The sequence below is a fragment of the Gadus chalcogrammus genome, chromosome 9 (assembly GCF_026213295.1).
Source record: "Gadus chalcogrammus isolate NIFS_2021 chromosome 9, NIFS_Gcha_1.0, whole genome shotgun sequence".
Classification (NCBI taxonomy): domain Eukaryota; kingdom Metazoa; phylum Chordata; class Actinopteri; order Gadiformes; family Gadidae; genus Gadus; species Gadus chalcogrammus.
Window position 1 is genome coordinate 8,817,269 of NC_079420.1, and position 14,226 is coordinate 8,831,494.

At 47.9% G+C, this 14,226-nt stretch overlaps 1 protein-coding gene across 1 annotated transcript; it reads left to right on the forward strand.

Annotated features, from left to right (window-relative positions):
• The first annotated feature begins 586 nt into the window (after positions 1–586).
• LOC130389523 (ras association domain-containing protein 8-like) lies at positions 587–11,129 on the forward strand. Its single transcript, XM_056599349.1, has 5 exons — positions 587–705; positions 2,521–3,443; positions 6,913–7,096; positions 7,368–7,478; positions 9,962–11,129. Exons 1-5 carry the CDS (start codon positions 603–605, stop codon positions 9,991–9,993), a joined length of 1,353 nt encoding a protein of 450 aa, XP_056455324.1. The 5' UTR covers positions 587–602; the 3' UTR covers positions 9,994–11,129.
• Positions 11,130–14,226: the final 3,097 nt, after the last annotated feature.

The window sequence follows — 14,226 nt, forward strand, 5'->3', positions numbered from 1 at the left end:
GATATCCCCACAGGAGACCCACAACCAAGCTAAGAAAACAGGCCTTTTGGGGCCAATGGGCTGGGGGCCCGTCAAACAACCCCCCCTGGACTGGGGCTGCGGGGTCTAGAAACCGTTAGCCTGGATGCTCGACGGAGGATGACTTCACACAACAGCAGCATGTGACGCTGGGACGGCCTCCTGCTGGCAAGGGCTGTTTACCTTAGCAACCAGTCGGCGTCACACACACAGGAGGGCTAGGGTTACCCGCACACACACACACACACACACACACACACACTGTTTTCCGGCGTCAGTTTCTCGGTTAGTTTGTCTTTGGCTCGTGCGTCACCGCTTGTGGTGTGCGCCGTGCGACCTCGGGTGTGTGTGGCTTTATAACCGCTCACTGTTTGCTCTAGACACAATTGTTGAGCCGTTGCTCCCGAAGCTGCATCTTCTTAACCCGTGAAGCGCCGCTAACCGTTGTCCTCCTTCTTCTTCTCCTCAGAGTGGAGCCGGACCCAACCACACGGAGCCGAGTTGACCCCTGACCCCTGACCCGTGACCCCTGACTGAGCCCCCCCCCTCCCCCCCCCCCCCCCCCACAGCTCCCCCGGTGTCCGATGGAGCTGAAGGTCTGGGTGGACGGGGTGGTCCGGGTGGTCTGCGGGCTGTCGGAGGAGACCTCTTGCCAGGATGTGGTCATCGCTTTAGCCCAGGCCATCGGTCAGTACCCCACTGCGTTGTGGTCTCCTCCGGTTTGGTTTGCATCCAGGGGTCACAACACTTCATGATAGCAGACCGAGGTGGTCCAGATAGGAGATTACACGTGAAAGTAAGGCAATACACAGAGCAGATAAGGAATATCTGCAGTTTAGGATGCCAATGACATTTACACTTTTACATTTAGGAGATTGGCATTTTGGGAACACCTTTATCCAAAGCATTCATACACACATTGACACACGACCGTCGGAGTCAACCACGCAAGGTGAGAGCGAGCTCGTCTGGAGCAGTTAAGGTTGGTGTGTTGCTCACGAACACCTCGAAACTCAGCTTGGAGGAGCCGTGGATCACATCCGCCACCTTCCGTTTACCAGTCGACCCGCTCTACCTCCTGGGCCATATGCCAACCAGATTAGTGCTATTTGCAGTTTAAAATGCCAATGACAAGGGGAACGTGCATCACTTTGTCCTCCAGAAGACCTCATAAAACCACGACCTGGGGGTTGTGGTACAGGGCGGATCCTGCCCGTTCAGGCTAGCTGAGAGAGAGTCTGCAGTGGCACCCGTTTGTCATAATCTCGGCGCCGTTTCAGATGAGGGTCTCCCTTGCTGTGTGAGGGAGCTAAATTTAAACGAATGTGACGGGGGCTATCTTGTAAGTGTTTGTTTATGACAGCCAGCGACCGTGGGTGGATAGTGTTAACGTGCTTTGTTTTGTTTTGACACCCGCTGTTAACAAAACTCAGATCTCTCTCCTGGCCCGTTCGTTAATTTTTAATCCGGTTAACTGAAATCAGTGTCGTACCAAAATGCGTTCCCCGTGGGTTCGAGACAAAACAAGCTTCTTCTGTAGAAGTCTTGGAGGTGTAGCTCAGCGGGGACAGCCTCCGAATAAAACAGCGGTTCATAGGGAGGACAAACACGCGGAACAACACTCTTTTGTTCCGCGTTCATCGTTTCATTCTTTGGTGACCTACATAAATCAAAGGCTCCATTTTTTTTTTTCCGGGGGGCTAGATGTTCCTCTCCGGAGGGGTGAAGGGGGTCAGGCTGGATTGGTGCCGTGTCTTCATCGCGGTCTCTTCGGGGCGTTGGTCACGGCGTTGGCTGGCCCTGAACGCCACGGCTCCAGATTTAGCACTCCTCCTCCTTCTCCCCCTCTTCTGTGAGCCGCCTGCCAAGTCATTAGGGAGCGCTTGTCCTCGTTTCAGAGCCCTCGCGGAAACCACGGTTAATTTGAAGAAACAATAGGTATCTATATATTGTAGACGTTTTAAACAACAATCGTCAGACTCTCAATTTTTGAGGGGATTGGAGGAATGAGTCCCTCTCATCTCTGTGGGTCTTCTCACTGTCTGACGGACATGTACACTGAAACTCTCCCTGTTTATTCCGTTTTTGCATCCCCTTGGTCTTAGAGGTTGGACTTTTTTTGCATCCCTTGGTGTGTGTGTGTGTGTGTGTGTGTGTGTGTGTGTGTGTGTGTGTGTGTGTGTGTGTGTGTGTGTGTGTGTGTGTGTGTGTGTGTGTGTGTGTGTGTGTGTGTGTGTGTGTGTGTGAGAAAGACTCCACACCTTGTTAACACAAACAAATCTAAGTGGACACATGAAAATCAAAGATTTGAATAATGGTTTGTGTCGACACCATGACCCCGCCTTCAACAATGCTTCAAGTTTAGTTTTTTCATTCTGGGACCCCTTCAAATGACCGGGTCAGCCAATCAGAGGTGACGCCTGCAATAACGCGTGTTTAACCTGTAGAGGGCGTCGTCTCAAACAAGCGGTGCCACTAACGTGTTTGTGTTGGATCCTCCAGGTCAGACGGGCCGCTACGTCCTGATCCAGCGTCTGCGGGACACGGAGAGGCAGCTGCTGGCCACGGACCGGCCCCTGGAGTCCCTGTCCAAGCTGGGCCAGCATGGCAACGAGGTCCAGTTCTTCCTGCGGCGCACCGGCCCCAGCAGCGACAGCCCCGCCTCCAAACAGGACCTCTCGCCCTCCCCCTTCGCCCTGCCCCACCACTCGGAGCCCGAGCGCCTCAAACACAACCAGCCCAAGAAGTCCCTCACGTTCAACCTGGGTCCATCCACCTCCCCGAAGACCAAGGCCCCCCAGACCCGGAGGTCCCCGCGGGACTCCCCGGAGCAGAGAGCCTCCCCGGCCCCTTCCCCCAGTCCCCTCTCGCCCTCGCCCTCGCCCCCCGTGGGGGTCTCCAAAGACGAGGTCTTCCGGCAGGTTCTGAAGCAGCAGGAGCGGCTGAGGGCCACGGAGGCCCAGCTGGAGGCCCTGGAGCGGGAGGCCCGGCCCTGGGAGTCCCCCCGGCAGTCGCCCTGCCCCTCGCCCGCCCTGGACCCCCACGCCCTGGAGGAGCTGGAGGTGCTGGAGCAAGCGGTGCGGCGCAACCAGGCGGAGCTGGCCCACGAGGACTTCTGGCAGGACGAGCTGCGGGCGGAGCTGGAGCAGGAGAAGGGCATGAGGGCCCGGCTGGGCGAGCTCCACGCCAAAATGGACGACTGCGGCCGCCGGCTCCACGGCATCTCGGTGCGCTCGGCGCAGCTGGAGCAGGAGATGGAGCGGGAGCGGAGGGAGGGCCAGGCCTGGGCCGACGGGAAGCAGCCCGAGGAGTCGATAGTGGGGGTGAGGGCGGAGCTGCAGAGCCAGCAGAGGCAAGGGGCGGAGCTAGAGCAGCAGCTGACGGAGGGCCAGGCGGTGTTGGGCAAGGCGGAGTCACTGCTTCAGGTAAGGGAGAGGTGAGGGGGGAGAAGGGGGGAGGTACCCAGGGGCTTCTCATCTCAACGAGGAGTAGCCTGGAGTTGGATGTTTAGTGGGGGAGAGAGAGGTGGGGGAGAGAGAGAGAGAAAGAGAGAGACATGCGTTTCCATTTCACGTTTCTGCATTTTTGCTGTGTCAAATTCCATGCCAGAACCCTTACGTTTCTCTTTGTCGTTGGCCTCCGTCTTCTCCTCCTCGGCTCCCCCTCGCTCCTGGGACTGTTAGCCGACGCTCGCGGCTCGGTTAAAGTGAAGGATCGTTGCGTCGTGACATTGCGTCTCGGTAGTGATATCGCTGGGAGAATGTGTTCCTCGATCAGGTGGATGAAGGACAGTATGAAACCCTCAGAGAGAGGAGGAGAAGTTTTTGAGTCGAGTAGTCTATGCTATTGACATTGCAACCGCACCACATCAACTCCCTATCGGCACACAGAGGTAACACCTCTCACGTATGAATAACAATCTGAGAATATGGCTTGGAACATGTTTTAATATCTGCATATTTTAGTTCAATATCATACGTTGCGTTGCTTTGTAGTTCATATATAAGGTCACTTTATAACAAAGTTCAGTTAAATCCCTGACACGGGATTTGAACTATTTGAAGGATCCCATTGAAATAAGCTACTGCAGAGGGCTGGTGCTATGTAAACAGACATGCACCTTCCTTACAAGGTACGTCTGTTCTGAAAAGAGATCCTAATGCAAGCAACAATGAGGAATATTACAACTAATGACCTATAATTACGCAGGAGCCACCTGCCTGCTGTGTTTATGTTGTACCAGGTGACGTTGTGACGCCTATCTGGTTCAGCAGGTATGCTGTCTGATCCCCAATGAGGTTACTCATAGTGTTATAGTGACGTTCAACTAATTTCTTCATTTTTTTTTTTATCAATACAATAATTTTTAAATATAGCACTCTACTGATTGCCAAAGAGGCAGTCGATATTAGCCTTGTCATTGTGCATCTGTCGATGGTTGTCCCAGATGCGGTAATCTCGTGTGTTGTTTGTATCGTCTGAATAAAGACATAACCCTGTTTAAAGTGAAACTTTTTCAATTCAACTCACCAAACGGGACACTGTGGTCCATCCCCTGCAGGCTGAGGCCCCATGCCCAGATACCAAAGCCCAGCAGGGGACTCCAAACCCTGGGGCCCATCTCTGTTCAGTCCCAAGGCCCTCCTCCGCCATCCATATCCGTCAGCGGTCTATCTTGAGTTTATTTTATAGGCCGCTGTGAATATAATTTGGTCGGGAAGAAAGCAGAGCTTGCGTGCCGAAGTCAACCTTGTTTCTTATCATGTCTGCGCTGAGGGGGAGCTTAGCTGAGCCCAAACTGGCTCAGCGTCACCCCGGGAGCAGAGTGGCTTAGGTGGGCTTTCATTACGCTCACGGGCGCCCCCGTGTGGTGCAGTACCAGGCTGCGGACGCTCCAGGCTTTTCTGTATCAGCGGGAAACCTGGCCTAGTTTTGGATGTTTGTACTGAGTTTGTGGTGCTGTGTCGCTACCGTGGTACTTCGGGGATTAATCACCTCATTAAGTACCCACTTCGGTCTGTTAAGTGTCATATAATCAGTAGACGTGAAACAGGGTAGATGTAAGGATCATAATGAATGGAGGTGGGCTATCAGAAAGTTCAGGTGTGTGTGTGTGTGTGTGTGTGTGTGTGTGTGTGTGTGTGTGTGTGTGTGTGTGTGTGTGTGTGTGTGTGTGTGTGTGTGTGTGTGTGTGTGTGTGTGTGTGTGTGTGTGTGTGTGTGTGTGTGTGTGTCCTAAAGATGGCCTGCCCAGTTCCAAGTGGAGGAGTAAAACATTTTATATTTTGGCATAAATAACGTTTCTCCCTTTTGTATTCAATCAAATACACACAAATTGCCAGAGGCAGATTTCCTTAGCTGTTCCAGAAATGATTTGTTTGGGACTTGTCAGCATTAACTTAGTTATGAAACCACCGCACACACACTAATGACAAAACAGTTCCGGAGGCTGTCGTGCTGTCTTTGCGCTCCGCTTCCGTCCAGGTGTGATTCAATTCAAGTTTTATTTGTTTCTCTCGGCAAAAACCATAAAGAAAACTGTTAAAGTCGTAAAAAAAAGCTCTCTTTTGTGTTGAGCAAGTTCTCTTTAAGACACCTGACAGACTTGAGAGAGGTTACATATCGGTTTGGACAGCATCCAGGCAGCGATCAGCTTCATGCATCATGAATGTCGTGTTTTTGTCTGCGCAACTGTTCTGCATGATGTAGCACCGGGCTGCAGAGACGCCCCAGGATATTATCACATAAAAACGGTGACGACAGACTCGCAGAACCACGGAACCACCAACTGAGCTCGCGCCGGGGCATCGATCGCGCCACCGTGTCATGGTTGTGTTCGTCCCCATCTCACTTCGAGTCATTACGCAGATACAGCGCACAGCCGTACAACCGGGTTGTTTGTTTACTGCGTCCTGCTATGCTAGGCCGGGGTGGGGGGGGTGTCACTCTGCCTGGCACGGTGTCTGTCGGCTGGGCTGACGTGTCGAGGCACGTCTCGACGCCGGAGATGAACACCAGGTTCCTGTCATTAAGGCAACACGGCAACCGCGACCGACTGCAGACAGACCGGCAGTGTCTGTGCTGACACGTTGACTGACATGTTGATCCATAAGATGGATTGGTCCTACATATGGTTAAAAAGTCCGTTCCGTTATTGAATGGAGTTCATTGTGTATTTTTCTTATGTCTAAGACTAAGCATCATTATATCATAATGGAGCCGTCCCGCCTGAGTGTTATGGGCTCTTTCGCCCCCTTGTGGTGAATACTGAATGATGTACGAGATATATGGACTGGTTCTGACGTTTTATGTCCAATCTTACCTCTCTGTCCCTCTTTGTGATACTTTATTTGTATGCTTTTATATATTTTTTATTTATATTCCATTACATTTCAAGTGTTGAAAATGATTGTTTATGCGATTTAGATTGTTACTATCATGCATTTTATAATAAAAGTAAATACAACGAACAACCATGCAGCACTTAGCACTGTAGTTTTTATATTGACTGAATTTTGTCCGAGATTAGTAAGCAACAACTAACTTCAGCTATTGTCCTCCTCCTCTCTCTTCCTCCTCCGCCTCCACCATCTCTGCTTCCTCCTCCTCCTCCTCCTCCTCGAACTCCACCACCTCTGCCTCCTCCTCCACTCTCATCCCCCCAACCCCTCCTTCTCCAACTCCTCCCCCGCCACCACCTCAACCTCCTTTTCCTCCTCTGCCCCCTTCTGCTCCCCCTCCTCATCCTCCTCCTCCACCCTCTGCTCCTCCTCCTCCACCCCCCTCTGCTCCTCCTCCTCCACCCCCCTCTGCTCCTCCTCCTCCACCCCCCTCTGCTCCTCCTCCTCCACCCCCCTCTGCTCCTCCTCCTCCTCCCCCCTCTGCTCCTCCCCAGGCGAAGCAGGACGAGCTGGAGGAGCTGAACAAGGAGCTGCGGCAGTGTAACCTGCAGCAGTTCATCCAGCAGACGGGGGTCCCCACCGCCCACGCCTACACCCGCACAGAGCTGCAAGAGCAGCTGGACCGGCTGGACCAGCTAGAGCTGGCCCAGCTCCTCACGGAGGAGTACAGGAACGGAGGTGAACACCACCAGACACAGACACAGACACAGACACAGACACAGAGAGAGAGAGAGACACACAGACATACAGATACACACGTGTTGATTCGAAACCTTTACAGACAGTTGACTTCTGCTGGCCGAGTTTGTGTTCACTAATTGCAGCGCTTTCAGATCCCCACCTCCAGCAACACGTTTGGTCGAAACAAATATGAACTCAGAGAAAGTGAATCGCGCCGTCCAACGGGATCTCAACACCTGACCCCCCATTCTCCCTTCTCTCCCCTCAGGCCAAGGTCTGCTCCCCAGCACAGACTCTCCGCCCCGGTCCACAGCCAAACAGTTCCTGGGTCATCCCCGCAACCTGCAGAACCCTCTGGTGTCCAGTCTCAACCCCGAGGGTGTGTATGTGTGAGACCTCCCGCCCGCCCCCCCCCCCCCCGCTCACCGCTTGGCTGGGTGGTGGCGGCTGCGTGCCCGCTGTGTGCAGACTCTGGGTCTGGTGGTGGTGGTGGGTTCTGGGGAAGGTGACTGCATGGTGGTCCGCTAGGTCCTAACTTCCCTGACTGCTGACCTGCTTTCCTGCGTGTCGATTGGATTGGCCTTGTTTGTGTTTATTTTTAATTTTTTTACTTTGCCTTTTTCTCTAATCCTTTGGGCTGATGACCTGTTTCTTTGGTTTCTCTCCACACACACACACACACACACACACACACACACACACACACACACACACACACACACACACACACACACACACACACACACACACACACACACACACACACACACACACACACACACACACACACACACACACACACACACACACACACACTTCCTCCAAGTAGGACAGTAACTGGTAAGTAGGTAGCGACCGGCTCATGATTGGCTTGTTTAAATCTGAGGTGGATGATGATTGGGTAAACATAAATGTCTAACCCATTTTTGTGTTTGTACATCAATGGAGTGACACCCCCCCCACCGAAATTGTACCATACTAAACCAAGCCAAATTAATTTCTACATTCCCTCCATGCATTTGACCCCCTCATTCCACCCATGGATGCAGAGCTAAAATACCTTCCACAATCTAATGTAAGGGCTGGTCTTAACTGTATGAACCCCATGTAACACGTTAGGTTATCCTTGGCACTGGAGAGAGACTGTAACACATAGTAATAGTTAGCTCTTGGAGAAACCTAAACACAGATTAATGGCACTGGAAGGAGCCCTGAACACATAGCAGTAGCTCTGGAGAGCGACTACCCCAGAGTAATAGTTAGCACTGGGGAGAGAATGTAACACAGCAACAGTTAGCACTGGAGAGAGACTGTAACACAGAGTAATAGTTAGCACTGGGGAGAGACTGTAACACAGTAATAGTTGGCAATGGAGAGAGACTGTAAGGCTGAATAATAGCACTGGAGAGAGACCTAAACAAAGAGTAATAGCACTGGAGAGAGACTAACACAGTAATAGTTAGCACTGGAGAGAGACTGTTAGCCATTCTAACATTTTGATACTGTGACGCAAAGAGGAATGGGACCAATCAGTTTACCTTTTGAAGTATGGATATTGTTTGTAGTTTATTATTATTCTATGTCCCTGTTACAATTCCAAAGAGCAACCAAAGCCCAGTTTTCCCAATGGGCGTTGCAAACTGAATGACACTGTTCCTATGTGACACCATGGCCCTCTTCAGAACCCTGAGCCATTACCCATGCTCCCAGTTCTGAACCATCAGATACCGCTCCCAGCTCCTGTCTGGCCCCTGGAAGGGACCGGTCTATGGTAGTGACTGCTCTCTCTCTGTGGCCCTGGTAGTCACTGCTCTATCTCTGCGGCGCTGGATCTTTAAAAGGGGCTGCGCTGGCTGTGTTCTGAGGCGGCCGTGGTGCGCTGACTGCTTTTCTTTCACCTTGTTTGGTTCTTTTCTGTTCTCCTGGCTGTTGCTTTTGGAAATTCTTTGATATCACGATGATCGTTTGATATTATACTGGACCATTGCTATTATACTGTGTCAATTCTTGTCATTGAAACGCAAACTCGTATCTGACTGAAAAAAGGCCACGTGTAAAATGTGTGAAATATCATGGACATAAACAAGACATGACAATATGAGGCATGGCTATATTCAAGGGAATGTATTTTATTTTTTTAAATGCACAGTTGGTCTGATATATACAGACATGCATCCTTATATGGACATACATCCTGATATCACAACATGCATTTCAATTACTTTGACTTAGGCTTCAATATCAAACAGGCAAATTCCCTCTGATATGGATCCAGTATATTGATCCAGTATATTGTATGATGCGCACTCACACCACATCTTTGACCTGTCATAGGCTTTTAAATTAAATTTGAAACATCACTCATCGTTGAATTCTAATGATGAACCCATGTGGCCATGCACATTGTCAATTGTGTGCGCTTACTATAATTCGTAGACTTTATTATCCATTCTTGCACCATTTTTATCCTCTATACTAATGGCAGATCAAAGTTTGTGTGTGTGTGTCCGTGTGTCTGTGTTGGCTTTGTTGTTTCTTTTCTGTGGGATCATTCGTATCATCATTTCAGCTGTTAATAGCTGTATTCAGCTGTAATTGTTAATAATGTTCTAACACACAAACTCACACGATCAATTGACAAATCAAATTGTAGACACTGTACCGGGTACAGTCCTCCACGGTGTACTTCCTACTCCTGGGTCTGTGTCTGTGTCATGGGCCAACCATCTGACGGTCTCCCACGGCGAGGTCAGACCAGCTCCCGTGCTGCGTCAGTAACCCAAAGTGTCTAACCTGACAAGCGATCCCCACCACCACCACCACCATCTTCATCATGTCCACTTATCTGTGTGTGTGTTGCAGTCCTGGTATCCAGGGAGCAGTCATGGAGATAAGCCATGGACCCCCAGATCTTCACGTTCAATGCTCCATCGACTCATTTAAACCCCTTACCGTCTCACTGTTGTACGATGACCTTGTTACCTTTTACTACCCTCGTAAACATACTGTATATTATATATATATATATATATGTATGCAATTATATATATATTCATGATACAAATATATATATACAGTAATTTGCTACAGTGCACACTGAAAACTACATGTATGAAATGTTCAAATAATTTAGGACAACTTTAACCTACATCAATTATTACTTTATCTGTGTATTTAAGTATAATAAAAAAACGTCATTGTGTTCCTGATAAAGTTTGTATTTTTTTATTGATTATTGTTACGCGGTTGTGACTGCAGGGGGCGCTAGACGGACACATCCTCAGGATATAAAAACGAAATAATTAAAATAATCATAACTATCACAGAGGGATGTATCCACTACAGACCTACCCGATATTTGGTCAGGAAAATGTAACAATTTACATCCCAAAGTCATCTAATAAACTCAGTCTTGTAAATACTGAGTTGTTTTGTGTGTTTATACTTGAGTTCATCGATAGCCACTGTACCTGTGCAGGTGTGGTCTGCATGTTTTACAAGGTAAAGGGAGTGGCCTGGCTTATGTGAGGTCATTGGTCACAACACTCTCACGCTACGTAGCCAGGAGGGAGAAAACACCCGTTAAATCAGCTTGAAGGTGATCGATAAACATGAATAATCTGAAAACATGTCATTTTCTGACCAAATGGCTGATTTGGAACACCCATGGACCTATAAAGAAACACATTATAACACCTTATAAAAACTTATGAACACCTTGTAAAACATAGACAACACCTGCACAGTTGCACCATGTCAGCTGACCATCTCGGCTTCGCCCTATGGCTGACCGCACCAGAGGGGCGGAGAACAAGCAGACCAAGAGAGTGCGTTGTCAGAGAAGTCCTATACGGTATATTCGTAAAGCCCCACTTTTCCCTATATCCGAGGGTTTGTTGTACGGGACTTTAAGACCTGCATTCCTCGCTGTGATTCTTCGCTGGAAAGTCCCTTCTTGCAGTTCTCTATCTGCTTTGCCGCGGGCTCAGCCAAAGCGTTCCTCAGGAACCAAGAGGAACCTCAGGGAACAAAACACTTTCAACAGATGGAAGTGCCTGAGATGCAGGACTTATTTTATCACAGTATCTGCATCATTATGTATCGTCTTCTCTACATCTTGCCCTATTAGAGATTATCTTCATGCCTTGTCTTATCTTCTACACTTATCTTTTCCTCAAAGGTGCTGTAGGTATGATTTCAGAGCTATTTATGAGTGACTTTGGTTATAGAAATGCCATAGCTGTCCGTAGCTATTAGTGTGTGAAATGATTGATGATGCGTCTCCCCCCAGAAGTTCTGCTATATGAGAAGGACTACTATAACATAGTATAGGAATGCTGGATCAGAAGTTCTGCTATAACATAGTATAGGACTGATGGATCAGAAGTTCTGCTGTAACACAGTAGGACTGCTGGATAAGAAGCTCTGCTATAACACTGCTGGATCAGAAGTTCAGCTTTGACACAGTAGGACTGCTGGATCAGAAATTCTGCTGTAAAGCAGGACTGCTGGATCAGAAGTTCTGCTATAACACAGTTGGACTGCTGGATCAGAAATTCTGCTATAACACAGTAGGACTGCTGGATCAGAACTACTACTACTATACTATATATGCATTAAGTCACGCACCTATGAAAATTTTGTCATAACAATGAGGCCTAGGGCAATCAAGGAATTAATTTTACGCTTCACAATCATAATCAAAATCTTTCTTGTAAGCTATGACCTATAGTTTGACAGACTAAATAACTATAGACAATTTAGCAATCTATCAAGGAACATCCTCACTTGACACATGGCTTCTTATGCTATAGTAAACAATGTACCAACCGGCCCCTTAGACAATAGTAGCCCCTACACCATCGCCTCTCCAGGCAACCATCACCTCTCCTACATCGTTGGAAAGGGAGGGGAGAGGGGGTATTGAGTTGGTTGCAATCTGCTAACTCATCACTAGAGGCCACCACATCCTACACACTTCGACTTTAAAGTTGTACTTTGGCTTAAAGGTGCTGTAGAAAAGATTAAACATTCGTTAGGAGAGAAAGCTGAAACGAGCGGATGAAAGCATGATTTAGAAACTAAACAACCCCAACATTTTCTGATCCCTGTTTTACATTCACGCACCTGTGATTGCCAGGCAAGATGGATTCCGGGATCCAATCATGAAAGCAATACCCTGATTGGTCAGAAATGAGCCGGGGTCTAAATGGGCTCTAACAGAGGCAAGCTAAAACTAAATATTCTCATAGACCATTTCTCTCACTTAAAGCTGACGGATCGCTTTGCCATTTCCAACAATTAACCCTGAAATAATAGATGTTGACGCTAACCTACATCACCTTAAGTTATTAAAATGACATGTATTTTACACAGGGGCGTTGGCTGTTAAGCATTCTTGCACAAAGCACCTTTCCTCAAGATGATAATAACTTTCTTCTGCTTTTATTTTTCTAGGAACAGCGAATATGTTGTCTGCTGAAATAGGATATATAAACACTGGCTGTTTTTAAACACAATCACGCAACTCTGAACTTCCTCTGCTAAACATTTCCCTGTCACCCTCGGCCTGTTTGGGTAAACAAACAGACCAGCTGACAGACGTGTACTATCGCACTCTAGCTCTCTCACACAAACACACACACACACAGAAGCAAACACGCACACAGCAGTTGTATAAATAATCTTAGACCAGACACTTGGCTCCTGTCTTACACTCTGAAAGACCTTCCTCCACTTGATGGCCATTTCATTCTGTTACGTGACCCATGGCTTAAAAAAACGAAAATAATAAATAGCTTAGACAAAGTCAATTGTATTTATTGAGTGGTGCCTTGAAGGCAGACAGTCGGACTTACAGGTTTAATGGGCAGATGTGGTCGTGTAAATGGACTAGGCAGATCACAGCCAGACGTGTGTGGCTTGGCATGACGTTGGATAAGCCACAAATCTCTGACAGCCTGGACAACCTATCAGCCTATGCCTGACTTTCCTGATGCCTTAACATGAGTGCTGCTATACCAATAGGAGCCCCCATATCTGGTCATGTGACATTATACTAGTATACAAGAGAAATCAACTGACGAAACCAGTTAGAAAAACTGTAGTTTTAGCAAGAAAGAGATGAAATATTAATGGCTCAATGGCATAGCTAACACAAAGGGTGTTAAATGTTATTACACCCAATCCCACACAATCAATTATTTCACTGAGGACAGCCCTCAGCTCTCTGGTAGGTTATGTACAACATACCAGTTATGACTCAATTCGATGGAACATCAATCAAAACTTTCTGGCGTTCTGAAAGTCCACATAAATGAGTTGCCTAAAAAGCGTGTTATTAACGCTCACAAACATTCATATTAATGTTGTGATCGTATTAAGTTTAGGGTGTGTGTGTATGTTTGTGTTTGATAATAATATTCTGAATGTTTATGGCTGATGAGGGTGGAGTATTGGCATGTCAAATATTATGATTGATGGACAACAGGTCACTTTTATAAGAAGGATTTACACCAGAGACAATAAGACTGCAACGAAACACAAATGTTAGTTATGATTTTAAAAACAAACTGTACATTGAGATAAAAAATAAGTTATGATGACAATAAAATAGGCCACTGATAAAATGCTACCAAACGAATAAAGCACCTGACGTGTTGACAGTAGAGGGCATTATGGGATGGTCAAGGCAACATCGGGGTAGTGTCTATAAATAAGACCGACCTATAACAGCAGTTGTCCATATGCTAAAGCTGCATTCATGGTGCGTATAGGTCTACATACCAGATAAGCAAGCGACGTACAGTTGGCCTATTAAGGATTGTCATTGATTGGGTGCAGGACAGGTCTTCATCCAGCGCTGAGGAATCTCCCACGACACCGGCCCAATGTGGCTTCCCCAAAAACAGGTTAGCCGCTGTCACACGCACAGTGGAATGGGCAAGTGGCACAATGTGCGTTAGTCAGTGGCTCACCTGCTTTTAGATATCTACGGACAATAATCGAGTCCGGACTGAACAAATAACACACGACCTGCAATGGAAAACCGACACATCACATTGTTATGGTCGGAATTCTCCTCACATATAATTCATTAAAGAGGTTGGAAAGGTTATAGATGGATG

Excerpts from the sequence above, each read along its gene's own strand:
- LOC130389523 (XM_056599349.1), top strand. The coding sequence starts at position 603 with ATGGAGCTGAAGGTCTGGGTGGACGGGGTGGTCCGGGTGGTCTGCGGG. Across the intron at positions 706-2,520 it reads CGCTTTAGCCCAGGCCATCG|GTCAGACGGGCCGCTACGTC; the intron begins GTCAGTACCCCA and ends TGGATCCTCCAG. Across the intron at positions 7,097-7,367 it reads GGAGGAGTACAGGAACGGAG|GCCAAGGTCTGCTCCCCAGC; the intron begins GTGAACACCACC and ends CTCTCCCCTCAG.